The sequence below is a fragment of the Protopterus annectens genome, chromosome 9.part0 (assembly GCF_019279795.1).
Source record: "Protopterus annectens isolate FY-2018-M chromosome 9.part0, PAN1.0, whole genome shotgun sequence".
NCBI lineage: Eukaryota > Metazoa > Chordata > Ceratodontiformes > Protopteridae > Protopterus > Protopterus annectens.
The window spans coordinates 1,509,372,336-1,509,399,689 of record NC_056743.1 but is presented as its reverse complement, the minus strand read 5'-3'; the positions used below and the strand labels follow the sequence as shown (position 1 = coordinate 1,509,399,689).

Here is a 27,354-nt window from a genome sequence, read left to right as displayed (position 1 = left end):
TATACCCCATATGCTCTAAAAGAAATCCCAAAATCTTGAATTTCACAAGATTGAGACCAAAATCATGAAAGTTCAAAAGACTGAAATCTCAAAACACTGACTCTCGGAATGCTGAATCTCAGAATACTGAAAACACACAGGATACCAGCACTTACTATATTCCAGCAGACGTAGGTACAGAAACAAATACAAGACAAACTATATTACTTTTCTCCAAGTATAAGCAGGGGGCAAGCCCCCCCTGCACCCCCACATAGGGGACTGCACTCCCCACACCCCCATCTACTTAAATATATCAACTCCAAGATCACACTCCACTACACTAATATGAGTTATGTTGTAGTATAGCAGGTTAGAAGGGAACATGACTAAGGATACAACAGGCAGTCATGAAACATGTAATGGTATGTTTGCCATTTTGTTCTGTAGGGTGCAATCTCGGGGTTGATATATTTAAGTAGCAGGGGGTGTGTGGGGCACAGCCCCCCACATGGGGGGTGCAGGGGGGCTTGCCTCCCTGCTTATACTTGGAGGAGTGGTAAATGGTTTATCTTTTATTTGTTTATTTAGTTGTGGTGGAATATAGTAAGTGTTGGTATCCTGTGTGTTTTCAGTATTCTGAGATTCAGTATTTTGAGTTTTCAGAACTTTCAAGATTTTGGTCTGTCTTTCGAAATTCAAGATTTTGGGCTTTCAAGCTTATAAAGTGAATCCGCTCTAAAATTCACTATTTAAAAGGCCGATTGGTTTTCCCAATATAGAAACAAAAACAATCATTACAGTAAGCCACATAAACCAGATTAGAGCTAGTGCAATCTGCATAAAACCTGTGAACAAATGTATACCTACTTATTGGATGAACATAAACCTTCTCATCAGAAATATACTTACAAGCTTTGCAAGCCCTACATGGACAAGTACCAAGCCTTTGCTGGTATCTTTGCTGATTACACATGGGCTTTGATTGGACATATCGGTCATCCAATTTCTTGTTAAAAATAACGTTAATGACATACAAAGGGCAAAAAGTTTTAACCCCTGTGTTACTGTTAATTGTGATGATGTTGTCCTTACCTTTTCCTTAACTTTTTCCAGAACCATCATCCATGGGAAGCATAGCATCATCTGCACATGGTAAGCCAAATATTTTTTGTCAGTAATGATGAGCAGTTGAAAGAAATCTATATTTTATTCATATGTGTGATGTAGATGTCAGTACTGTTGTATGTATTGCTGTACTGTATGCAATAGTGGCACCACTAATGGTTTGTTAGCATACATTTGACTATAGCAGTGTAGCTATTAATTTCTTTCCTGTGTTTGTTGCTTATTATCACAGGTGATCCTGACAGTGGAAGTTTAGGACTCTTGCCACCTAATATCAGAGTATCGACAGACTCTGATGATGATGGTGGCCAAATTGAGGCACAGTTGTGGGGTGCAGAGGTTGAATCTGACACTGAGGTTGACAAAGCCATCCCCTGTAACTCCATCAGACCGACCCAGTAGGCCTATGCCAGCCCATTCCAGTGAGCCCTTAGATATTGGACAGTTGGACAGGTGGAGGGTGAGACACTTGAACAGGGAAGTGTGGTTGCTGTGGCTTTAGTGCCTGTTGACTCTAGCCACAGCCAAAGTGTGGGCTTGGTGCCATGCAGGAGGGTTGTTGAGGTGCTCAGAGAAGGTCTGCTGTCCATCCTCCACCTGATCCAGATGTGTTTTCCCATGCCACTCAACATATGTTTAGGGCATTCATGGAGGCACAGGCATGTTCCTTTAGGTCCTTCTGAGAAATGCTTAGGGTTGTAGATGTGGCACAGGCTGACATGCATGACTGCTCCACCATGTTGCCAATTCAATGGATTGGATGAATGACAAGTTGGAACATGCAGTGTCTGTGATAGAACATCTGCTGGGAGGGGAACTGCATCCTTGTGGACATCAGTCAGCCACCTCGTCTGCTGTTAGCCAATGTGGCCATGCCCAATCACGCACTTATAGTGGACTACTTCCACTGCTCCATCAGTTTTTGAGGTGTCCACACCCAGACATGACAGGCCATGGGGTCATGGTCCTGAGCATCCTAATGACGGGAGCTTATCCATCAGACATTAGGCACATTCAGGTAGCAGCAGTGCATCTGACAATGGGCCAGTGTCAGTGCAACTCCTGGCAGATTCAGTTCTCATGGTTGGGTATGATAACAATGAACTGCCACCTCTACCATGCACAGCTTACATCTGTCAAACACACCAAGATGTAGATCTAGCACAAAGCTTGACTGTGTTCATGCAGACACTCACACACCAATTTCACCTGGAGGACCCATATAGACACAAACACAACAGTTATATGGTTCAGCCATGAAGTTTAAAGCTCATTTTATATCACTGGCCATTTGTTACTTTATCCCAATGTCTGCTGCTTCTCTTTCTTACTCACACATACTCAAAAACCTCTTGTGTCAGCCTAGGCTTCCTGCCCCCAACAATACCCTGTACAAGTGATGATAACAGTGCCATACCCCTGTTTTCTATATTTTGGATTCAGGTATACATAACATTTGAGCCTGATGCTCAGGGTGCATATCTGACTTAGTGCTTAGTATATCTGCATTTATGATGTTGTTTTGCTAATTGTACCATTGACATATTTTGGTCTTAGAAAGTTAGACAGTTGATAGAATCAAACATTTTTGTGTCAGTATTTTTAATAATCTTCTGAGGGTTGTGAAGTCTGAAACTGAAATATGTCTCATTACTTTCTAATTTCCCTCTCTAATGATTTTCCAATACAACAGTATGATGCTATGCTAAACTGAGGACATTCAGTGACCATCAGTACTTTTGAGAGGTATGAAAGTGTGAATCTTTGATGCCTGAGGCCTATTACTTGATAGAAGACACATGTAGAGACATAAGTCTCTGCTGTCACATGTTAAAGCGATTCATGTACAAATCACCCACCTTTTACTTGCTTACATTACCAAGTAACAACATGCAAAGATATGACATTCATTCATATTATTACATAATATACTCAAGGTTCAGCATTTACCTTGTAAATCCACCAAGTGCAACAGCTGTAGTTCAGGGCTGACTCTATCTGATGTTAGCAGTACACAGCCATTACATGAGTAGGTAAAGGTTGTGAGCATTGCCTGGCATCAATGTTACTATATGTATGTGTGTAGGACGAAGATTTTAGCCCCTTAGGTGGTGAATGAATGTGCTATGTATTGCCTCTTAGCCAGTGCCAGGGCATATTGAGTGTGCCTATGTCTGCTTACTCCCACAGCAGCTACTGGTTCCCCCTCTGACTCCTCACCTGCATGTGGTTGTGGTGACCTTGCCACTGGTGGTGTGACATGTGCCACTTCCCCTTGCCAATCCCGCTAAAGTTGCTTTCTCAGGATGATGTTGTGTAGGATGGCACAGACAGTGAAAATTTCAGTACATGTATGTGAATTGTACTGCAAGGCTCCCCCAGATGTATCTAGGCAGCAGAACCATGACTTCAGTAGCCCAAACACATACTCTCTGATGCTTCTTGTTTGAGCATGTGCCTTATTATGGCATTCTTCAGTAAGTGTGTGTGCATTTCTGAATTTTGGCTTGGTTGATTAGCATACAGTTCAGCTGCTTATGCTGAAATTAGCATGTCAGAATGTTTACTTTGTGCAGCTCAACATACCATGTAGAACCACTTACTGATTCCAAAACAGTGTGCTATTGTGTGTGTGTCATGTGTAAACAGATTGTGTAAGGTTTATTGAATCTGCCCCAGGATGTACCCAATATGGTGGAACACCATGTAGATATAGGGACTGAGTAGACAATTAAAATGGCAGAGTTAACCATTAATATAAAATTATACCAGACAGACGTGGCAAAAGGATTTTTCTCTGATATAAAACATTTACAAGCTCTTCTAAGAGAGGTAAGTTTGCTCTGTAAATATATATTTTCCCAAAGCTATGTTTCTTGGAGGTCTGACAAGAAAATTCATTTGTGGTCTAGAAAGGTGGGGAAGTGAGAAAAGAAGAAAAGTCAGATGATATATTTTTATTTAAAAATGTAAATAGTTATGCAATTCATTACACAAGTAGCATTTATAATTGTTTTCTTATAAGTATATGGAATTATTTACTGTTGTCATTTCCACTGATTCCTTGAGAAACTGAGTAACTTCATCATAGAATGGAAAATTATGTGCATTCTACCATATTTTTTAAAATAAAGACCATTCTGTTTGTGTTTGAAGTTTATTTAACCTATGCAGAGTTTACTAAACCAGAACTACTGTTGTCCTTTTCTTTTTATTTGGCTGGAACTATTATTTGTACTTAGGAATGTCTAACTTGCAGTGGAAGCTAAATCCTGAATCTTGGTTCATAGGCTTGCTAGACTTTTTCATTATGAGGCTTTAGTCAGCTACAATAAGTAACTGGAAATACCAAGAGCACAAGCAATTAATGTTTTTTTCTATCATCAGTGTAGCCATATGAAACATTTTATTTTCCCTGCACAACTGCAATACCAATATGTATTAATCTGATATATTTAAAAGTAAGGAGATTTCTTTTCTTCATTTTTGTAGTTGATGCCTTGCTTTATTAATGAAGGGTGTCCTCAAAGCATTGCTATGACTGATGGTACCCCCTTTTGAAAAGAGTGTTTAGGTAACTTTTTGCCTATTTCATTTTCAATGTTGGTTGGCTTATTGGAAGAGTGTTTGATAGCTACGTTGTTGGTATCAGATTAGTAAACTGACTGGTGGTAGCTTGTACTGTGAATGCAGGAATGGGTACTGTTGTTATAAATGTATCAGTAGCCTCTCCTGGGAAACATTGTGAGAGCAAGTGTATGAGAAAATAGCTTGGTTAAGTCTCAGTTACTGTTAGTGAGATTGCTCTAATAGGCACCAGACTCACTGAAATGGATGAAATCCTGGGAATCAATGATTATAACCCTGTTCTGTAACTGGTGGTGTAAAACTTAGGTAGTGAGACACAATTGTCATCCGCTATTAAGGCCAATCACACCTTGCATTCATAATAAGTACCAGTGGTTTAGATATAAGCACTATAACCCTATACAACTCACATTATTTTGTGCCACTGGTGGGATTCAACCCCCACACATCATGTTATTTGATAATAGTGAGGCTAGATTTAAGGCCCATACCCTTGTTTCTGACAGCTCTTATTAGATGATTCCTTTTAGATGGTGAGCAGCATGTGATTGCTCTCGTAATTCTATATAAGTTAGTTATCAATTAATTCAAGTACTCTGGAGAAATCTAGTTATAGTAACATATGAAAGTACTTAGTGTACTGAATATATTTATTCCAGTAAACTCTAGTTAGATGCCCTTTTCAGATTTTTTTTTATGTCTAGGGGAGGTTTAAAGATGTCTCTACGATTTGGGGAGCAGCTGTGTGTGACTGACTCTGAGAAGTAGACAGGTTTGCAAAAGTGATGGAACTAGCCTGTGGGAGTACTGCAGGGGTCATTCCTGAGTCAAATTGTCTTTAGTGTGTTTGTATTAGACATATATGAAGGAGCAATGAAGAGGGTCACCCTTTTTACTGATGTGGAAAAGGACAGAAGTGGGAAAGATTGCCCAAGTGGGCTAAAATGTGGCAGCTGAGGTTCAATGCAGACAAATGAAAGTGTTGTATGTGGGCCACAGCAACCCTGGTTTGAAGTAACCAGTAGGATGCACAGGACAAAGAGGAAAGGATGTGATCAAGGAGTAGAGGAGCTGTTTTTACCTGAGGCCAGAAAAGACAGGGAAGAAATTATGTGGGTATATAATAATATGCCAGGAAAACGTGAAGCAGTTTTCCCAAAATAGGATGCACAGAGCATGGTATGACGTATATGGGGAGGAGTGAGGAAAAACAGCAAATTGTGGGAAGAAACTACTGCTTGGATTTTTGAAAGCCCTTCTTCATTGAGACAGAGAGATTTGTGGACCCATGGAATGGGGTACCAGAATAGGTGGTGGAGAGGAAATCTATGGGGACGTTCACAAAGGCATGAGTCAGATGGAGAACAGGTGAGTGGGAAGATAGGGACATTGCATAAGTAGAGTGTTGAATGCATTTAAACAGCAGAATAAATAGCTTATTCTTGTCTCTTTTTCACATCAAGAAAATGTCTCACAATGCAATAAAAAAAGGTGCTTGTAGTGTAGAGGATCTGGACTTTGGAAGCTCAGAAATGCATAGCACTAAATACAGAACTTGCGTAAAGTAATGGAATGTTAGGCTTTTTTTGCCACCGTTGCCTGCTTCTCAATCTGTTTGGTAGACAAACCCATAACACAACAATGAAGAACAGATGTATACTGGTGAATACAGTTCTTACCATGATTCAAGGGTTCAAGAAAAGTAGCAGATGCTTGAAGTACTCACCAAATGTAGAAATATGAAATATGTATAAAGTCATTAGCAAATGCAGAAATATGAACAGTGAAAATGCACATTTATGTAAAATGTATACATTTGTATTTAACTAGATTTGCATTACCTTTAGTGTCCAAGCAAAATTTGTTCACCATTTCCCGATATTCCTTTTCTGATGTTGTCAACAGATAACCTGTTAAGCACATCTGTGCCATCGGTTTGGATCCTTTCTCAGAAGCCTGAAAGAGCAAAAGCCACTAAATAGCGTGCAAAGTCAGTCTTGGATAAATCACTAATGCTGCACAAAAAAGCAGTCCAGAAATGACCCCAGCCTGACCTATGATAGATCAAACATACATTTGTCAGTGCCAAACATCGATTTACATTAGTACTGAAGGTGAAGACAGGGAATGGTGTTTAAAGATGTGTGGTTGATAAAATGATGCACTGTTTAGTACCTCACTTTAACTGCAGAATTAATACCATACACATGCATGAATGTGGCACAGTGGATAGTGCTGTTACCTCACAGCAAGACGTTCTCTAGTTCAGTTCTCAGTTAGGATGTTTTTTGTGCAGTGTTCGTGTGTGTTTCCCACAGGTGCTCCAGTTTCCTCCTACATTATAAAGATATGCAGTAGGTGGCTTAGACACAAGAAACTGGCCATAGGTGTGAGTGTGTGGTATAGAAGTACAACTGTGACAGGGCTAGCTGTCCAGTGGTGTGACCCTTGGCTCTAGATGTTTGTCACTATTGAAGTAAGACCCCAATCCCATGTGCAAAAATGGGAAAAGGGGGTTGTGGATGGATAGATAGGCATGAATGTGAATAACTGGATCAAGATAAGAAAATATATTGCCTGCCTCCCATAAATCTTGTGTAATATAACATTTTAATGTACTGAAGGATTATTATCTTGCAACTGTTTCATCTTTAACAGCAGTTGCTAAAGTTAAGATATGATACAATAAAAATGCTTTTTTATCATTGTACAGTCTCTCCCTCTATTTCTGTCAAAAGAAAGGGATACAGATCTAATTAATTTGTTCCAGGAAAAAGGTGTCATAAAGGTGTCATTTAAGTCACTCTTTAATATCCAGATCTCATTAGTCTCCAGGTTTGCTACATACACATCACTGCTCTTTTAATTAGTGCAATGAATCTGTTATACTAACCTTCAAAGAATAGTAACTATAGCTTTACTTGTTAAAACATTTGTCCGTACTTATGACTTCTATTTATACTCTTATCTATGACCCCTGTATACACTAATAACCAGATATGTTTATAAATGCTGAATAAGACATTTCCAGCAGTCTCTGGTATAGTCTCCATATTTTCAGCTATACAAAAACATCATACTAATACAATGTAAACATATCTTAATTTTCTATAGTACTTCATATATTTCCAATGGTAAATGAAACTGAATTCACTATTTACATATTTTCTTCCATCTGACAGTTTCTATTAGTACAATTAATAATAATAACTTTACAAGGAAAACTTATAGGCCTCTTTTAAAGTTATATTTTATGTCCACGCCACTCAGACATACTCACTAACCTTCAGACTGTCATTCATTTACACTCATATAGTAAAGAAAACATCTTTCACTGATCAAAGCAAGCCTTAGGATCTTTCAGTTGGATTATTTAGGATATTAACAGGAGCTGGATAGATTCTGCCATAGCACTGTCAATGTGTTTATATGGCATTTGTTAGAGTTCTTGGAGGGAATGGGTAACAGTGTTTACATGCAGTGACTTAAACACACAAATGGAACCGGTTCTCTAACCTTTGCTATGAAAACAGTACCAGCCTCCCAACCTAACTAGTCAAACATGATAATTTACTAATAGAATAGCAGCTGTTACATATACAATGTATACTCCATCTTAACAGACAAGTAGCCCTTCCTTTCTTCATACATTTAACAAATGACAGTAATTGCATATTTAACAAATGACAGTAATTGCATATCTCTCTCTGTCTCTCTGTGTGTGTGTGTGTGTGTGTGTGTGTGTGTGTGTGTGTGTGTGTGTGTGTGTGTGTGTGTGTATATATATATATATATATATATATATATCTGATTCCTTTCTCATTTTTATTGATAGACGTACTTTGCTGTATAGATGCGTGTTTATATTGCCTGCACATTTGTTTGTGACGGGCTTGCACATATATGCACAGTGATTTAATGTCCTTGATTTTATAAAGTGGGCATATTGTTTAGTTATCCATCTGTTATGATTGAAAAATAGGATATCATCACTTGTGGATTTTGGATAGAGCTGATAGGAATTTATTTTTTCTTTATTTCTTCTCTTATATGCTATGAAATGTGAACATCGATATTATTTCAGGGCATAATATTGTTGGCATATACATATGCATGTCTATATTGCTTTTACATCTTTTGTTTGTGACGGGCCTGCATAGATATGTGTTGTGATTCAGGTTTTTGATTCTATAAAGTGGTCATATTGTCTAGGCAACCATTTGTTATCATTTTATAATAGGATATGATCACTTGTTGATTTTTGATAGATGCTTTATGTTATTCGTGAAGTCAGGGCTGCTGTATTTTATTAGAGAGGTTGACATCATTGTAATTTAACTGTAATTTAATCGTAATTTTATGGCATTAATATTTGTATGTTCACATACATTACACCCATAAATGTTTTTTATATATAGTAAATGGAGTGTTGGTTAGTGATCCTCGAATTAAATGATGTGGTATACACTTACGTGTTACACAGAAGCCAAAGATGAGGATGTGACGTACACTGACTCGTTAGCTGTTATTTTAGTTTGAATATATGTGGTGCAACAATTGGCCATTTGCTTCAGATTTGAATTTATGTATGTGATTTGATTGGCAGCTTTGTTATTTTGTTTTATATAAACAGTTTTAAATGATTTGTAGCATATCTGATGAAGCGGTGTTGATCACCGCGAAAGCGCTCATTTTATTTTTTCATATTAAACCTTTTTTGTTTCAAACGTTTGTATCTCTGGATTATTTACAGCTATTTGAATACTGAGAAGTGTCGTGCTACTACTGAGTTGTTCTTTGGCTCCTTCTGTCTTGGGTTGTATTTTTATATATATATATATATATATATATATATATATATATCTTGGTCTACGTCTAAAAATGTTGACTTTTTTATGGACGAGACCATAAGATAGAAGTTTCAAAACTCCGAAATTTAAATAAAAATAAAAACAAAAAAAATTTTCTTTTCTTTCTTTTTTTTTTTTTTTTTTTTAATGTTTTTGCAGGGGTGCATGCCCCCTGCACCCCACACCCCCTGTTATTAATATACCAACTCTGAGATTGCACTACAACAAGGAAAATGGTAAATAAACTGTTCCGTACTGTATGGTATTCTCTATTTAAATGGTTCAAAGTTTCAAAACTTCATTCTTATGGTCTCGACCATAAGAAAGCTGATGTTTTCAAACTTTGAATTTTACAAGTAGACCCACACAAATATATATTCAAACACACATACGTGTGTGTGTATGTGTATGTGTGTGTGTGTGTGTGTGTGTGTGTGTGTGTGTGTGTTTATATATATATATATATATATATATATATATATATATATATATATATATATATATATATATATATATATATATATATATATGTATATATATATATATATATATATATATATATCTTGGTTGACTTCTAAATTTCGAAGTTTCAAAATGTTGACTTTTTTATGGACAAGACCATAAGATAGAAGTTTCAAAACTTCGAAATTTAAATAAAATTAAAACAAAAAAAATTTTCTTTTTTTTTTTTTTTTTAATGTTTTTGCAGGGGTGCATGCCCCCTGCACCCCACACCCCCTGTTATTAATATACCAACTCCGAGATTGCACTACAACAAGGAAAATGGTAAATATACTGTTCCGTACTGTATGGTATTCTCTATTTAAATGGTTCAAAGTTTCAAAACTTCATTCTTATGGTCTCGACCATAAGAAAGCTGATGTTTTCAAACTTTGAATTTTACAAGTAGACCCACACAAATATATATTCAAACACACATACTTGTGTGTGTGTGTGTGTGTGTGTGTGTGTGTGTGTGTGTGTGTTTGTGTGTGTGTGTGTGTGTGTGTGTGTGTGTGTGTGTATGTGTGCCAGACACTCAATCTAAAACCACATTTTTGAAAAGAAAACAATCAAACAAAAACTGTTTGAACATCAGCTGATCAAAAATTAAACAAAACAAACTGAAAACATGTTTTTGGAGGGGGCATGCCCCCCTGCACCCTCACACCACCTGCTAATTATATATACCAACTCCAAGATTGCAATACAGTGGGTTAAGAGGAAAGTCCCCAATCCCCAATTCACCACAATCTTGTATTAAGTAATGCCACGTTCTTCTGTCAAATACCTCTTCGACCAATTGTGCCGGCATTTGTCCAATTGTCTACCTACCCATAAACCACAAAGGCATGTTTTAACTTTGTTTTGTTTCATTTTCAAGCAGCTGATACTCTTAATAGTTCTTTGTTTGATAATTTGTTATTTGTAAATGTGGTTTTCAATTCAATGTCTGACATCCATACATGTATATATGTACATTTATGGATTTATGCAGTTATTGCACCTCCTCAGCAAAAGAAAGTAAAATGTGATATCACTAGACAAACTGTGATGTTAAAATAAACACTGACATTCCACAACTAGTTTGGAGCAGTAAACTGTGGCAGTGGTGAGGAATTTATTGGATGCCATTTCGTACCTCCAGGCTAAAGAGTTTAATCCCTGTGGTTTTACCCTCTGGAACAAAACCTGCCACTCTGGAGTAGATTCCTGAAAGCCCACTCCTGTCTTGGATTACTGATATATAACTTCAAGACTCCCAAAATATTATTCAATGATGCAGTATCTAATCACCACCTTCTGTGCTCCATCTGCTTCTTGCAGTTATGCTGCTTGTGTCTGAAGAGGCTCAGGTAGATCTGAGGATGCTCAGGAAGACATCAGATTTTCTTCTCACTTCCCACAACTTCTCTATTTATTTTAATGTTAACTTAGCAAGATGGGATGGTGTCAAGATATAGCAAGCCTACTCAGTGTGCTCATCTGAATACATTGTTTTACTGATGATCTATTAGAATAAATATATAGCTAATAGAACCTGGAATGTCCAGAAGTGTAAACTGTTTTCTAAACATATACAGCAGGGGTAGATATAAGACCATACAAAGTCATGTATGCCTGTACGTTTTAATGTTATGTGAGTTGGAAAGCAGAATTATGAGGTTCTGATGCAAAACTGACATTTCAAACTGCATTACTGATATTCAGCAGTTTTGTAGTTTGTCCAAAACAGCTGGTTCTCTCTCTCCTCAATCTGTTACGGGCCCTCTTTATTCCTGTTCTGCAACACCCTTGATTTTGGTGCATTTTTTCCATGTTATTTTTGGAGTCAAGGAATAGAGCAACTAAAAAACTGCACATTGTCATGTCTGTTTTCTATCTGAACTACTCTCTTTCTCCATCTACACAGGTATTCCTTCTCAATCATGAACATAATTGTGCTATTATAGCTACAGACTGGCTGACTGTAAAATTTGAAAGTGCAGTAGATTTCTTTCTCACTGACTCCAAGACAGCACTAGCTAGCTTCCCCATAGTAGCATATACATACACTCCAGGATTCAATAAAATCTGTGTAGGCTCCATGTAGAGCCTACACAGAATGTACCCATATACACAGCCACGATTCCCCTCGGCAGAACACCATGCATATTAATCATGGTGCACTGCCGAGGGCGAGAGAGATCACAGTATCACGGATACTGAATCCATGCAAGCAGCAGTGTAGGCGCTGTCCTGTACTTGTGGTCTGTCCAGTGAAATCCTGGACAGATGGTAAGCATAGGATGATAATCACTGTAATGTACTTAGCTATTGTATAAATAGCTTTTTTATTTTTTTATTTTTTCATTTTTTTAATATTCTTAATCTGCCTTTTTGTGCAGCATGGTGTGGTGCTTAGCAATGCTGAGCTGTGCTTATACATACATAGCAGACACCTGTCATATATCTAAAAATAGAAACAGAATGTAATCAATTGTACAACATTTTTTTTTCTGTTAATGTGTGTTAGCTCGGCTCAGTGTTTAGTAATGCTAACCGCCACCTTAGTAGTATATGTGAAGATATAGTGGTTTTCTCTACTATTCAACTGGCTAGATTGGTTGAGTCAAAACCTACCATGTAGTAAGTCCCAGGTTCAAGTCCTTGCCAGTCACACCTTTTACATTTATTGCTGTGAAAATGTGTGATGTGACTGAAATTGCAGTTTAGTTTAAAATAAAAAAAGCTTTTAGAAAAGTTGTTTGATGTAAACATGGTCAACAGCCTACAATATTTGTATGTTGCTAAGCTTCACTAAAACATCAGTTGTGCAAATTTGCCTGATGCTCAGTTCCATTGAACTGGTTTGTACAATGCTAAGCAATGCAACGCTTTTTTGAAAGTTACAGTATGACATATAAGGGTGGGAATGCAGTCTATATTAAGGCCAATAGGTGGGAATTTAACACCATTTATTGTAGTCTCACTTGGCTGTCGGTATGCCTGATGGTGTTGGAGAGGGAGCATGCTCTCAGGTGCAGAGGTGGGGTGTGCAGGAATCCAGAGTGCTTACTGGACTCCTGGTAAAAGACTACAAACCCTGGCTGCTGCAGGGCAATTACCAGGGCTCAGAAAGTAAGTCTGAAGCCTGGAATTGTTTGGCTAGAGATCTTACCAGTGCTAATGGTATCCCCCACACTGGTGAGCAGTGTTGTCACCACTATGATGACCTGAAGCAAAGGAAGAGGGGAACCTTGGACACATGGGTCCACGAGGCTAGGGCTGGGCATACCCTACAGATATGTAAGTATGTTTGTCAGCACTTTAGAAATATACAAGCTGAATCTCTGCAAAACTGGTATGCATAATGATTTGCTTTTCTTTCAACAGCTGCAGACAAGAGGGCTTGCAATGTCCAGTTCCCCACAGGGTGCTTGGCCAGGATGAGGTGTGAGTGTGGTGAGTAGGGAAACATCAGACTATTAACCTAATGTATAATGTACTGTCAAAATAAATTATTTACAGGGTTTGCAGTCATAACAGTCAGGTATGACATACATGGGAAATGTAATATATTTAGTAATGTGTCACTGCCTACCTGAAATGGTAAAGCAAATTAAATCAAGTAAACATGCATTACTGTGTAGTATAACTTCCAAACATCAGTTGATGTGGTCTACCAAGATTAACAGTGACTGTTCTGCTCTGCTCATTCTTTGAAATATGCTGTAGGTTGCACTCAAGTAATCACGAGGGTATATGGGTTATTTCTTGGAAGGCTGGCACAGCTATCCATGCTGTAAATGCCAGATTTGAAGCAACAGTAATCAACAGATTTTAAATGGTGATGGTGCTGTCATATGTACTGTTTTCAAACAAAAAAGTGCTCACTATTCTTCTCATCACTGAATGTGTGTTTTAATCTGAGTCCAGTCAACTGTATAAAGGAAATGAATAAAAAGTGCAGAAAAAAAAGTCTGATAAATATAGTGCAATACCCACAATAAGGTTTAAGCCTGAGTTATGATAATTTTTGTCAAATAATTCTATATATTCCTCCCACTCCAGGAACAAGGTATATGGGTATGTTAGCTGAAGATTTAGCCAGATATTCTTGAGTATAAATGCCACATTTAAGGTACATTATCAATGAACGTTAAAGCAGGGTTGTGCTTTGATAACTAATCTGTTCCAATAAGTGTGCAGTATGGCTGAATTCAATGCATGTGTGTTCTAATCTGACACCAGTCAACTGTAAAAAGGAAAATAATAAAGACTGCAGAAAAAAATGTCTGATAAATGTAATGTGATATCCACAGTAAGGGTCAAGCCTGAGTTATGGCCATTTTCTGTCAAATAATGCTGTATATTCCTCCCACTCCAGGAACAAGGTATGTGGGTAAGGTAGTTTACATTCTGGGTAGATATCCATGTGTGTAAGTGCTAGATTTTAAGGAACAATATCAGTAAAGTGTAAAGCAGGATTGTGCCTTGATAAATAATCCTTGCCAATAACTGTGAAGTAGTCCTGTATGCACTGCATGTCTTTTCTAATCTGACAGCAGTCAACTGTTAAATTAAGTGCACATTTTCCCTGGAATCACAGCTTGTGGGTTCTAATTCCATGGCAGGCAACTAAGAAATCACTAGCTGTCTAGTCTACTTAATGTACACAAACATACCTCTCAACTGTTATGACTTTTTGGAATGTAATGACTAATACCCCATATGTCTGGTCCTTTATTAGCAGATAAATGATACTATTTAGAATGCAATTTATAGGCAAATCTGTTTACAGAACACTTTGGTATTAATGTATGAGCACAGTATGTAAAACAGTCCCCTGTAGTCGTGTACCTGAATTTTTTAGTGCTTGGCCCATACTGCCCCATGCTAACAGGTTGAGAGTTATGTCCATGCAATATCATCTATATAAGAATTGGAGTCTCTGTACTCACAAATGATGCTGCATACCTGTAGAAGTATGTATTACTAGTCTGTGTAGTAACATCACCTGCGAGGTCACTAATGGTATGTTTTTCCTCTTTCTCCCCACCCCTTATCTTCTTTAATTTATTAATGTTATTTATTATTATGATTTGATTTTAATATATTATTTGAAACTAACTGTTATGTTGGCCTTATGGGGTATTTGATACTGGTTTGCTGCTAACATACTGTTATGTTATTTATTGTTGTGCTCTGCATAATATACCTTAATATGTATTCTGATTTATCAATATTATCTTCTATTATGTTAATACTAACATTTGTTTGGATATTACTTATGTTTATATTTAATTTACTAAAGCATGACAAAGTAGGCTGGTTCTAGGTGATCCACATACCTTGGCTCCCCTGGCAGTGGCACCGGGGCCCAGCACATCTGGGCTGCAGCCTGGTGGTACCCCTCTGCTGCTCCTGCACTACCTGTGGTGTTGGGTAGTTCTGCCCCACAGGCTGGGCTAAGCCCTCATTTGGGAGCAGCGGTGGAGGGGATGATTTTGTCACCCATCAAGATCTGCCAGATAAGGTGTGCAGGGTGCTCCACCGATCAGTCGCTGCATGCCTGTGCTGGATGGAGAGCATGGTCGCCATCCTGGTAGGGCAGCCTAGTCCTGAACACCAGCCTCCACCACTGTCACCACAGGGGCAGTGAACAAGCAGTGCTGACAGTTCCATGGGTGAGGACTTGAGTCGCATTGCTACTGTGTGGATGCTTATGGGACTGGTATTCCACAACACCTTCCCCATCCAAGGTGATCACCCCCCCCTCTTGTGTCACACACCAACCCTGTCTGCTGTCTTGTCTGTCTGCAAAAGCTTCCTCACCTTTTCAACATACCTCCACTACATTTACCTATGCCCCTTCTGCAACATTCCACTCTCACCTTAAAAAAAGTGGGGGCACCTGTCCCAAACAAAATATCATCCTATACATAGCTCTCCATTTCACACACATGTCCACTGGACACACTTAATTTGGTCCAATTGGCTTGACAATGCAGTTATGTTTTTGTCACCCCTCTCTGGGGGTGATGGTCCTAATTCAGCTAAAAATCTGTGAAAGTGCACAGTTTTGCTGTTGAAGAAATGGATAGCAATGGTTCTTTCCTGCATCCGTCCTGCACATCCATACCTGCCTGTCATTATATTTTTCCCCTGCTTGCACCCCTTTTAACAACTGTCCTATATCCCCATTTTTCTTTTCTTTAAAGGTTTTTTGTATGATGCAGTGCTGCATCACTTAGCAATGCTATATAGCACTATATTGATATATGCTTTTGGGAAAATATTAATCACATTCAAAAAGTACACCTGCACCCTATTTCAAACCCATGACCATCATTACCAGCAGGGAATTGGATCATCTTGCCAAGCCACACAGCTGCTAATGAACACAGCTGTTTTAAGCAAAACATATTAATGCTGAAATTTCCCTCATTAAGCATGTTTAAACAGTGCTGCACATCGCACTGCACTACGCAAATTAGCTAAGAGATTACTAGAAAAATAGTACTGTAATTGGCAGTCTAGTACACAAATATATCACTATGAAGACACACATATAAGCTTAGATGTAAGTGAGGTATCTGATAGCAGGTAACCCTGCAATTATGTCTACAACATGTCAGAACACACTTGATAAAACATTAGTGGAAAATAGGATTTTAACTGGGACTCTGGTATATAAAAATAATACTCTAAAGCTAGATACATAATAATAGATGTAAGTGTGGTATTTAGCAGCAGATGACTGTGAAATGATAACTGTAACATGTAAAAATTCACCCTCTATAACCGTGACTCTGTAGCTCAGTTTGTAAAATGCATTGAAGCCATAACTTTTTGGTACACATGGTCCTGGGTTCAAGTACAGCTGCATCTACGAATGAAAATACATGTTTGTGGCCATCAATATTATAAAGTATGATATGTATGTCTGTGTCATCACCTATTTATCCACCCAAAGCAGTACAGTTGGAATGACTGCATCTATATAATAGAGGGAAAAGTCTTACAGATAGGACCACTCTCGCCTCCTTCTAGTACAGCACTATAAAGTGCAGATACTGTCAGATAATGCAGTAGCCTGAATTCTCAGAAGATGCTGAAGTGTTTACTGAAACGGTGGCCCAGTAATATCACACTGCAGCTCACAATGCTTTGCTGGCGATATCAGAGACAACCACAGCTGCACAAGTAACATACATTTATGGAGGTTTATTTAGATGCAAGGGTCGCCAGCACATACTCAACAGGGGACTACCATGACATAACATGGGGACTTGGTAGCTGTCCAAGAGTGTGACATCATGGTTAATGTATACTTACCTGTTTTCTAGGACACACCAAGCATTTTACCTTGCATTGTCTTCCTGATACTGTTGGCTGACAGACTTACCTGACACACATACCTTACTTCCCAGTGGGGTGGGTACTCTCAATATGTCTCTGCCTAGACAACAAGGCTGCCACAGGTCCCACACTTACTCTTAAAGCTTGTAGTCCTACAAAGTGTTCACCCTTTCTGCCTATGCTTATTGTCTGCAGCATCACCTTCAGCTTCAACCTGCAGCACACACATTTGTATGTAAATAGTAGCTGTTACAGACATTCTGTCTGCCATGATGTAGTATCCGTCCTCCACTATTTTCCAACCCAACATATGAAAAAGGGGTTGTAATCTACATCAAAGCTTTATATCTTGTTCAGTGGTTGCATGGGATTGGCTGATTATACTGTAAATCAGCTGTGTTGGCTGCAATTGGCATCTCAAAAGCAGATTGGTTCAGAGGCAATCACTTGCTAATAGAGAACCATGTACCATTCAACAGAGGAGTATTATACTCCATCAGGCGTGTAACCATTTTGTTTCCAACATGATGCATATGTGTCCATATACTTAGGGGGAATAGGGATTACAGCAGTAAGCCTTGCTTGGAACTGTACTGCTGACATGTCATTGATCTTCAGATGTGTTATACCTACAGAAGAACTAGAGTACAGTAGGGGTGGAATGCTCTTTGTTAATTTGGTATACCACCCTCCTGGAAATTTCCTGTTCATAGCGGCGGGAATACTACACTGCTATTTGTGTGGCACTGCTGGTTTTCAATATTATAAAGGGATTTACACATATGGGCCACAACTTAATGGACTTCTCTGTTGCTTGTGCGATCATACAACAGTATCTCTCATGGCACAAGCAGGAATAGATGAGTACTGCTACTATCCTACTCATATTCACACCCTTACTATGTTTGCATGGTGTTGAATATGAAATGTGTAACCAAACAGTGACTACTGGTAGCCATCTTTTATTGCTGTATCTCTACATTCTACACACCCATGTATATGATCCTGGCATATGTTCCCATTTTGTTGTCTTTCAGGAAATATGTATCCTGACATCAGCCCCCTTTTACAGAAGCAGAAAATGACACAATCCTGGATGCCCTGCGTCAACATCACTAACGCCTGCTGTCCAGGGGAGGACAAACAGGGAAGAGCAGGCAGCACTGTGGGCTGACCTGGTTCACAATGTCAATGCAATTGGTCACCAGACCAGGACATATGAGCAGGTGCGAGTCGCGACACCATGGCACTGATATGATAAATGCCACTTGCAGAAGAGCAATAGATGTAGCCAGGGATCTGCTTTCACTGGTGGAGGCTGTAAGGCCTGCAGTAGAACAACTACTGTCAGCCACTGAGGAATTCCTGGTGAACCTATGAACACAGGACTGCTCCCAGGCATCCATCACATGGTATGTCATGGATGTGGGTGCCACCGTTTCCATGCAAGAGGAGTGTCCAGGTATGCTTAGTTGGATAAGCACTGGAATAATGTAGCATTCAGTGAGTCAGGATGTACACAGTTTTATGTGGGTAGCAGATATTTTCATGGGGGGGAGGTTAGTTGCAGTTTCAATCTCATGCTCAGATTGTGACCAACATACAAATTAACATAATATGTACTGCAAATGTGAGATATTTGGCTGTAGTAGCCTACCATAGTGCAAGATGGGTTGCTGTTTACATTACCTCTCCCTCAATTTTTCACAGGACCATCAGGAATCAGACGCGGCCATGATCCTGCTCCTGGTAAGCAAAACACTGTTGTGTTACAGATGTAGCTTTAGTGTATTGTATTCACTAAAGTGTCATCCCAGGCCTGCTGGCTGTATTGATGTACTGTCTGTGTGATTGCCAACTTCCCAGATTTGTACAAATGGTACGTGGTTTACAGTCATACCTATACCTTGTAGTTGTGACCACACCTTGATAGATTTCCAGTATTTGCAGGACAGTACAGATTGGCTTATGTGGCAACTGTGCAGAGTTGAACATCACTATTGTTCATGATATTCTTGATTAAGGAGCTTATTCTTTACAAGCAACTAAAGAAGTTTTTTGAAAATAATGTCCTCAGGTCCTGGTATTTGAGGTTGGGGGTTAAACAAGTCTGGAATAATGACACCATTGTATACAGCTTAACATATATTGCAAGATATTACTGTAGTGCATAGTAGTGCATGTATTAATGTACTGCTTTTCCCTTTTTATCACAGGTGACCAGCAGGGTTGGTCTCTGCCCCCTTCACAATCTGATGTTATTGTCTCTTCAGACTCTGATGGTGATGGTGGCCAAAGTGAGGCACAGGTGGGTGTTGCAGGGGCTAAATCTGTCACAGAGGTTGACATCCCTCTTCTGCCCTCATTATCACTGTACACAGTCAGTATTCCTATGCATACCCAGTCTCCTGAGGCCACAGATATTGGACTGTCAGAGGGTGGAGACATTGAAAAGGAAAGTGTGAGTACTATGGCTGCAGTGAATGTTGACACTGGCCATAGCCAAAGAGATGCTGAGGTTCCACACAGGTGGATTGACAGAGATGCTCATAGGAGGCCTGCTGTCTTTCCACCACCTGTTGCAGGTGTCCTATCACGTGTCACTCAATGTATGTTTAGGACCATCATGGAGGCACAGGCACATTCCAAAAGGACCTCCAGATGAATTCTCAGGGTTATGAATGCAGCACAGTGTGACATCCATGACTGCCTCCACCACATAGCTAATGCCCTGGATCTGTTGACTGATGCAGTGGAAAGACAGTGACCTGAGAGATATATGTCTTGGAATGGTCATTGTCTAGTGGAACAATGGAACATCTAGTTGGAGTTGACCGTCGGACACATGGACGTAGGACAGCAGCTACATCTGCTGAGAGTCCACATGGCCATGCTCACTCACGGTTCCATAGTTGCAGTACATCCAGCGTGCCAGAGGTGAGTGTGCTGTCCACACCAATACATGGCAGGCCATGGGCTTGTGGTCCTGGGCATTCCTGTGGAGGACACAGTCCCAGCAGGCAATAGTCACCATCGGGTAGTAGCACTGCTTCTGACCTTGGGCATGGAGATGCCAGTGCAACTCCTGGCAGAGGCAGCTCCCATGTTTGGGGGCAGAGGCCGTGAACTCTCAGCTCTACCATGAGTGGTGCAAAGCTCTCCAACATACAGTCACACACTCACACACCACTGTCACAATCAGGTCACCTGCAGATACGCACAGCACATTCCATGGTCCATCTTGCCTGCCTCCCTTCCTGACTCACACATATGATTGCCAAAATATTGGGTCAGCCTAAGCCTCCTGCACCACCCCACAACATCCTGTGCAAGTGATGATACCTGTGCCACATCCCTGTCATCCTGTCATTGATGCAGGGAAATGAAGCTATGTGTCTGATGCACAGAGTGACTACCTAAAGTGCTATGTAATTCTTTAATCCACTGTTGCCTTTCACATCCTACTTGTACTGGTCACTGACAGATATTGTCTGCTGCCAACTGTAACGAGTAAACCACATTATGTTGTGTAGCTTAAGTTGGATGATGATGTAATAACTGTATACTTACACAATGAATGGTGTCTCATAGAAAAGTTTATGTTTCAGATTTAGAATTGTTTGGGACACACCTATGGATACACTGCTACAATAAACCTGTAAACATCAGAGCACAGGAAGAAATGTCAGCACAGAAGCAAAATGTCTATGGTACAACAGTACAGGTGCATGGCTCCATAGGTTCATATGTGTATCACAGGCTAACAGGGACAATGGCTTCATGCAGCCTACTCCTGCATCCATAATGTCTGACAAGGTATGGTTCCCTTGATAAGTGTAAGCAGGGTTCTGGGAGCTGGCACATCTACAAGCCGTGGCATAGGAGATGCACCATCTACAATTCCCTTGTGTCCATTACAGACATTTGTCCTAAACCAGTTATGATTACCTTGTTCCGCATCACATTGTGCAGCTTGCACATGATGTGTGTTACAACAGAAATGTGCTTCACATGGATAGGGAGCCTGTTACATGTAGTGTGTAGTGTCACAGTTCATATTTATAATACAGTCAGGGTGCATCTCTGTAGAACAGGTACATCTCATGTTAGTCCTTTCTTGGATGTGCAGGTGGAACACAATGGGATCTGACACCTCCCTGTATGGCAGCTATGCACCTCCCCTCCAAACCATGTAGGAGACAGAATACACAGTTATGGCCTTGACACAGTCTGCATTGCACATATTACGTACACTGTGTATTGGGTTACTGTGGGACCTCTCTGGTTGTTACAGGTGTCAGATATGCTTGTGTACTTACATATAAAAGGGGGCATTGCTCTCAATGATAGGTGTGGTGAGTGCCACATACAGTGTAACAATGACAGTCTGGGATTTACATACCATACTTTTCTCTACAGGGTGTGCAACAGTGCATGAAGCCCCACATCTTACCAACCAGTGAAAGTCAAATGCTAAATTACTCTCTGTGTCCATAGATCTCTGCCTAATGGGTCAACTGCTGGAGTTGTGCAGACAAAATTATATTGTCAGGAGGTGGATGACTGCAAAAAGTTTAGTATTGTGCATTCCTTGGCATGTAGTATTTATCAATGGCTCTGACAACAACTGAATATATGTGTCAGCCCATCCTGGATAACTGTTGGCAGTTCCTTATTTGCAATCATCTTCAAATGCAGTCAGTCTGAGGTCACTGACAGTGGCCTTGACTGCAGAGAAGGGAATGGCTAAGAGGAGGGGTAGTCCCAGGAATAATGTGTGTGAGTAGTCCACTGGTGACTGGCCTCATTGTAGCACTGGCCTACACGATCCTAACTTTCCAGATAATGACTGTCAGATACAAGTTTGTAAATAACCTCTACAGAGTGTCCACAATGCCTGATGGCCTAACCATGACAAATGCCTTCTCAGGCCATGGTAGCTGAAGTGAGTCATTTTCTCCTCATCCATCACATACTGTAACAATCAATTAGGTCCAATGCTTAAGGTAGGCATGATCTGACCTTGACAAAACAAACTGGTTTTGTGCCAGTATATACGACTACTACTTCTTCTCCACCACAAATGAAAACGACAATCACCCAATGGACCAAACAAAGGGGCACGTACAAAACTTTTATTTCCACTCTAGCGCTTCGGTGTAACCACCTTCCAGGAGTAACAAACAATATCAAACATTTATATAAAACCTTCAATTTACAATCAATTAAACACTAATTAAAGAATTATCTGCATTTAAAGCAAACATTTCCAATTTAAATCATTATTGAGTCCATTTGGCACAAGTGTTTTATACTTTAAAATATAGATGCTTTCTTTATAACATAACTTATGCTTCAATATATTTTCATCATCATAAAACCACTTAACAGTTTCTAAAATTGTTCCTTTTAACTTTGTTACATCACTTCCATGAAACATTTGAAAATGTGCAGCTATTATTTTATCTTTTTTTTTGTTTGGTCCATTGGTTTTGTGCCAGTGTCTGCAGGTGTACTACATTGTTACTAATCATTTCCATGATAAGTCTTTTCATGGCATAAATGTAACACTACTAAGACATCTGGGGACACCACTTGTCACTGCATGATACTTGCCCTGTGTACAACTACGTATTGACTTTAATTCCATCATGGTTTCCAAGAAGGTAGTCTGCCAACATGTCTGTGTCTGTAGAGAGCATAGGCAAGCAGTGGGGGGGGGAGTCATACTTACACCCTAGGAAAGGTAAGGAGGGAATGTTTACACAGTTATCCTGCAGTTGAACACCACTCAAGCAGTGTGTACAGTGATGACACAGTTACCTTGTGAGGAATGCTGACAAGAGGAGAATCCCCTGAATTCTTAGTGCCTTGCTACTACAACTGCTGGTCTGAGCACAACCACTCTCTCCTGGGATACCATGTTTCTACACTTTGTCTCTCACCACAAACAAAACATTAGTACCAAACTCTACATGAGGAGCAGGCCACATCCAGTTTCTTCATCCACATAGTTGCCCCACACCATGCAAGGCTGTGTAGCCTTGATATACCCATTTCCAGGTAGATGCCTTGAGTAGCAATCACAGCAATCATTATGGTCTGGCATGTATTATGCCTAGCATTCCAGGGTTCTTAGGATTTCAGTAGGGTAATGAATAGATGGTGAGTCAGAGCACAGCTGCAGTGTCACAATATGAAGTACAATGTCCAATGGTATACACATGCAATGTTGTTCGAGCAAGCACCACAGTGGCAGTGATCCCTGTTAGGTCACAATTTCACAGCAATTCATGCAGTGCAACCTTCAACAGTTTCATGGCGCATGTCTGCATGCCAAGGATCTCAGGTGTACTGCAGAAGAGTAGCCACATTTAACCAAAGTGTGTGTATCCACACATGTCCTATGTATGTCATACTGTACATTTATGTAACTGGAACACATGTCTGTAGTCCCAGATCATGTCACACAACATCCAGTGTACTGTCTGGTTACTTGACAGGCATTGTAGACTAGCAAGACCAGAGTAATGACCGCAGAGTTAAACAAGTTCTCTGTGCCTGTACAGACATCCACATTTTCGCTATAAGGTGTGCCTACAGACAGTGTGTTTGAGGCTGTCAACCCCAAGGGTGTAGCAGCATGACCCTATCTTTGCTGGAGTTGTGCACTGTCACATTTGTAGGTATGCTATTGTGACTATGTCTAATCACAAGACTATGGTTAATCCAAGGGCCACAAGGCTGGCAAAGCATTGTACCAACTCAACCATGTTATGGCACACTGTCAGTTGGTGTATTACCTTAGGAGAATTATATGAAGGTGATAATATGTTACATTGTGGCATCTGTCAGGCCACTGCCTAATGAAGGCCTGCTGTGATGTACACACAAGCAAGACTCTATTGCTAATGGTGGTATCAGTGACTGCTGTGGAGATGTGGACAGTGTCCCAGACCCTGTATTGCTATGCCACACAAACAAGACATATGACAGATATGACAACATAAAAACCTTGATTCCATGCTGCCTCACACTCCAGTCAGTACATATGGCAATGACCAGTTTAACAACATGCACAGCTCACCACGTACTCCACCCACACCCACATCGCACACAACTGCATCTGTGGAGCTCCTCACCAGACACATACACAAAGGACAGACACCTCAGAAACCCACTTGCAAGCTCAGTACACATACACATATCTCTGAAGAACACAGTACATATAATAGCGCATGCAACACTGTCTCACTAATCAATCACCTGAGGTAAAACATAAACATGACCCTATTATTCATAGATGATTACATCATGTGACACATTGATGTTCCTATCACCAGGCTACACATGAGAAAGCTCACAGTTAGCTGTCTGTGAGTTGCCAGGATATGCCATAACACATATGCACACAAGGTGTCAACATCAGTTGCATTATGACAACATAATCGTTCCTGTTGATGTGTACAACATGAGCCATACCACAATGGACTTTGAGCAGACACATGACTGAGCTTACAGAGTTTGTTTGTGGTGGGTATGCTCCTAGCCTTCAGCTGCATTACACCTTCACCTAGGATGATGGCTCAATACACACAGAAAATGACTGAAGTCAATAATCGGCTTATCATGTGGTGTAATTTTAAGGGGAACCAGGAAACTGCGTGGTGCATGTACGGCAGCTGCACGGCTAGTGAGTAAGCACATCCAAAACAAATAATAGCCAGCAGTAAAGGTGGAAACCCACAATTTAATACATACATTGAAAATAAGAAATCACATAACTAGGTAGAGGGTAGTAAGCCCAACTACCTGCCCCAAACCGGTTTCAGCTGTAATAGCCTTCTTGATTGTTACATGCAACAATTCATTGGTGCATTTATAATTGGTCATTAAGCCCAGGTGGGAACAAAGCCCCTAACTTAATAATTCATTTGCTTTCCTTAAAATTGAGTATATTATGCCATCCTGATTTATCCCTACATTTACCTACAATACAATCTATAAGATGCATCTTAGTGATATTAGGAACAAACGTCATAATAATGCTTTGTATAAACATGTATGTAAACATAACTCTGCATCTTTTTATTTTACTGTTATAGATTGTATTGTAGGTAAATGTAGGGATAAATCAGGATGGCTTAATATACTCAATTTTAAGAAACACAAATGGATTATTAAGTTAGGGGCTTTGTTCCCACCTGGGCTTAATGACCAATTATAAATGCACCAATGAATTGTTGTATGTAATACTATATATACATGAGTGTTTTTTGTTGGCTCATGTTTACTCACTGAAGAAGGCTATTACAACCAAAACCAGTTTGGGGCAGGTAGTTGGGCTTACTACCCTCTACCTAGTTATGCGATTTCTTATTTTCAATTCATGTATTAAATTGTGGATTTCCACCTTTACTGCTGTCTATTCTTTGTTTTGGATGTCATTTTAAGGGGACCCAGTAAATGTCAGCCTGAGATGAGTTGCAAAAACAGACCTCGATGCTTTGCCACAGATGGTGTTCATCTCTTACCCCTGGGAGTTTGTGTGGTGGACAAGGCTGCTGACATCACCATAGTGTATATTATAGATAGTGTCTCATAGGACAACTTTCCATAGAGGAAACACCACCCTCAAACATCATCACAGTTATGCTGGTACATGCTAGGAATGCCACCACTAAACTCCATTCACTGGAAGGTGTCCCTACCTTGAAAGATGCAGACTTTTGTACAGTCACACACACCTGTTTCAGGGCTGTGAACAGCACCACAGCCATCCCAGGCTACATGTCCTTCCACATATTCAGAACCCACAATAAAAGTGTACCAGTTAATGCAGGTGGTGTATCCATAGCCATTAAAAATAGATACACATCCAGATTGGTTAAACAGTGTGATTCCCTGGAGACACTGGAGGTGCTATCCAGTGCTGGTAGGCCACCTACTGTATCCATTGCCAGCTATGGGGCAACTCTATAATTCACCTGTTTTGCTTACTGGAATCTACCTGTGTCTATCAAGCTATATCACAACACTATGGTGTGGGGTGACTTTCACTAAACACCAACTGTGTTGGTTACTCTTGCTCAAACTCACTTGGCCAAAGGTTATTCCACATCCTTAAATACAATGCTCTAAAGCAGCAGAGTGACAGCTCCATAATTGGAGCCAAGGTACTGCATCAGGTACTTAACAATATGGGTGACCACTGTAGCAACTGCACTGTGAGGTCCTCCATGGTAAGATCTGACCACAACTTGATCTCCTTACATGTAAGACTCGCACCTTAACTCCCCTTCAGCAAACACAGGTGTAAACTTCAACAAAGCAAAGGATAACCTCCTATGGGATGGTATAAATGGCATGACTGTGCCACCACCCTCAGATGGGACAGGCAAGTATGGTGAACTGTACAACAATGCTTTATGCAACCACCTATACAACTGCATAGACTCAGCTGTAGCTGACAGCAGGACAAGAAGCAACTCATGGCACAGAAAACTGGGAGCAGTCATACAATCTCCCAGTTATGTCACTCACCTACAAGAAGGTCTTAATGAACGTATGTTTGTTCACATACTCATGGCCGTAACCCCATGCAAATGTGTATGTAGTGTCTTTTCCATCAGTAACAGTAATGTTCCTGGTAATAGCACATCATTAGCAACACCCGATGCACATACTCCGGGGTGATAAACCTGGGCACACAGGCCTGGCCACACAGGTTTACACCCACTTTAACAGAGATCACCATGTCTCCACAGGGGTAAGAAGGATACTATATTATGCTCATGTCATTAGTGAGGGCACTGTCACCCAATAATGATGTAGTTATAACATCCATGTAGTCTTCCTTCAGCATGCCAATATTTCACTGCAATGGCCATTTTCTCATGTACCTTTGCAAGCACCAGTGGCGATTGCACATAACACAAAGTTTCCTCACAAGGAAACTTCAAGC

General features: G+C 40.0%; 1 protein-coding gene across 1 annotated transcript in view; it reads right to left on the bottom strand.

Moving 5' to 3' along the window:
• The window catches only part of NIBAN3 (niban apoptosis regulator 3), an 828,390-nt gene that overhangs the window by 414,671 nt on the left and 386,365 nt on the right, over positions 1–27,354 (bottom strand). The window contains exon 4 of the mRNA XM_044084452.1: positions 6,537–6,651. Within this exon, the coding sequence (XP_043940387.1) occupies positions 6,537–6,651 (115 nt within the window). The remainder of the gene's footprint in view (positions 1–6,536; positions 6,652–27,354) is intronic.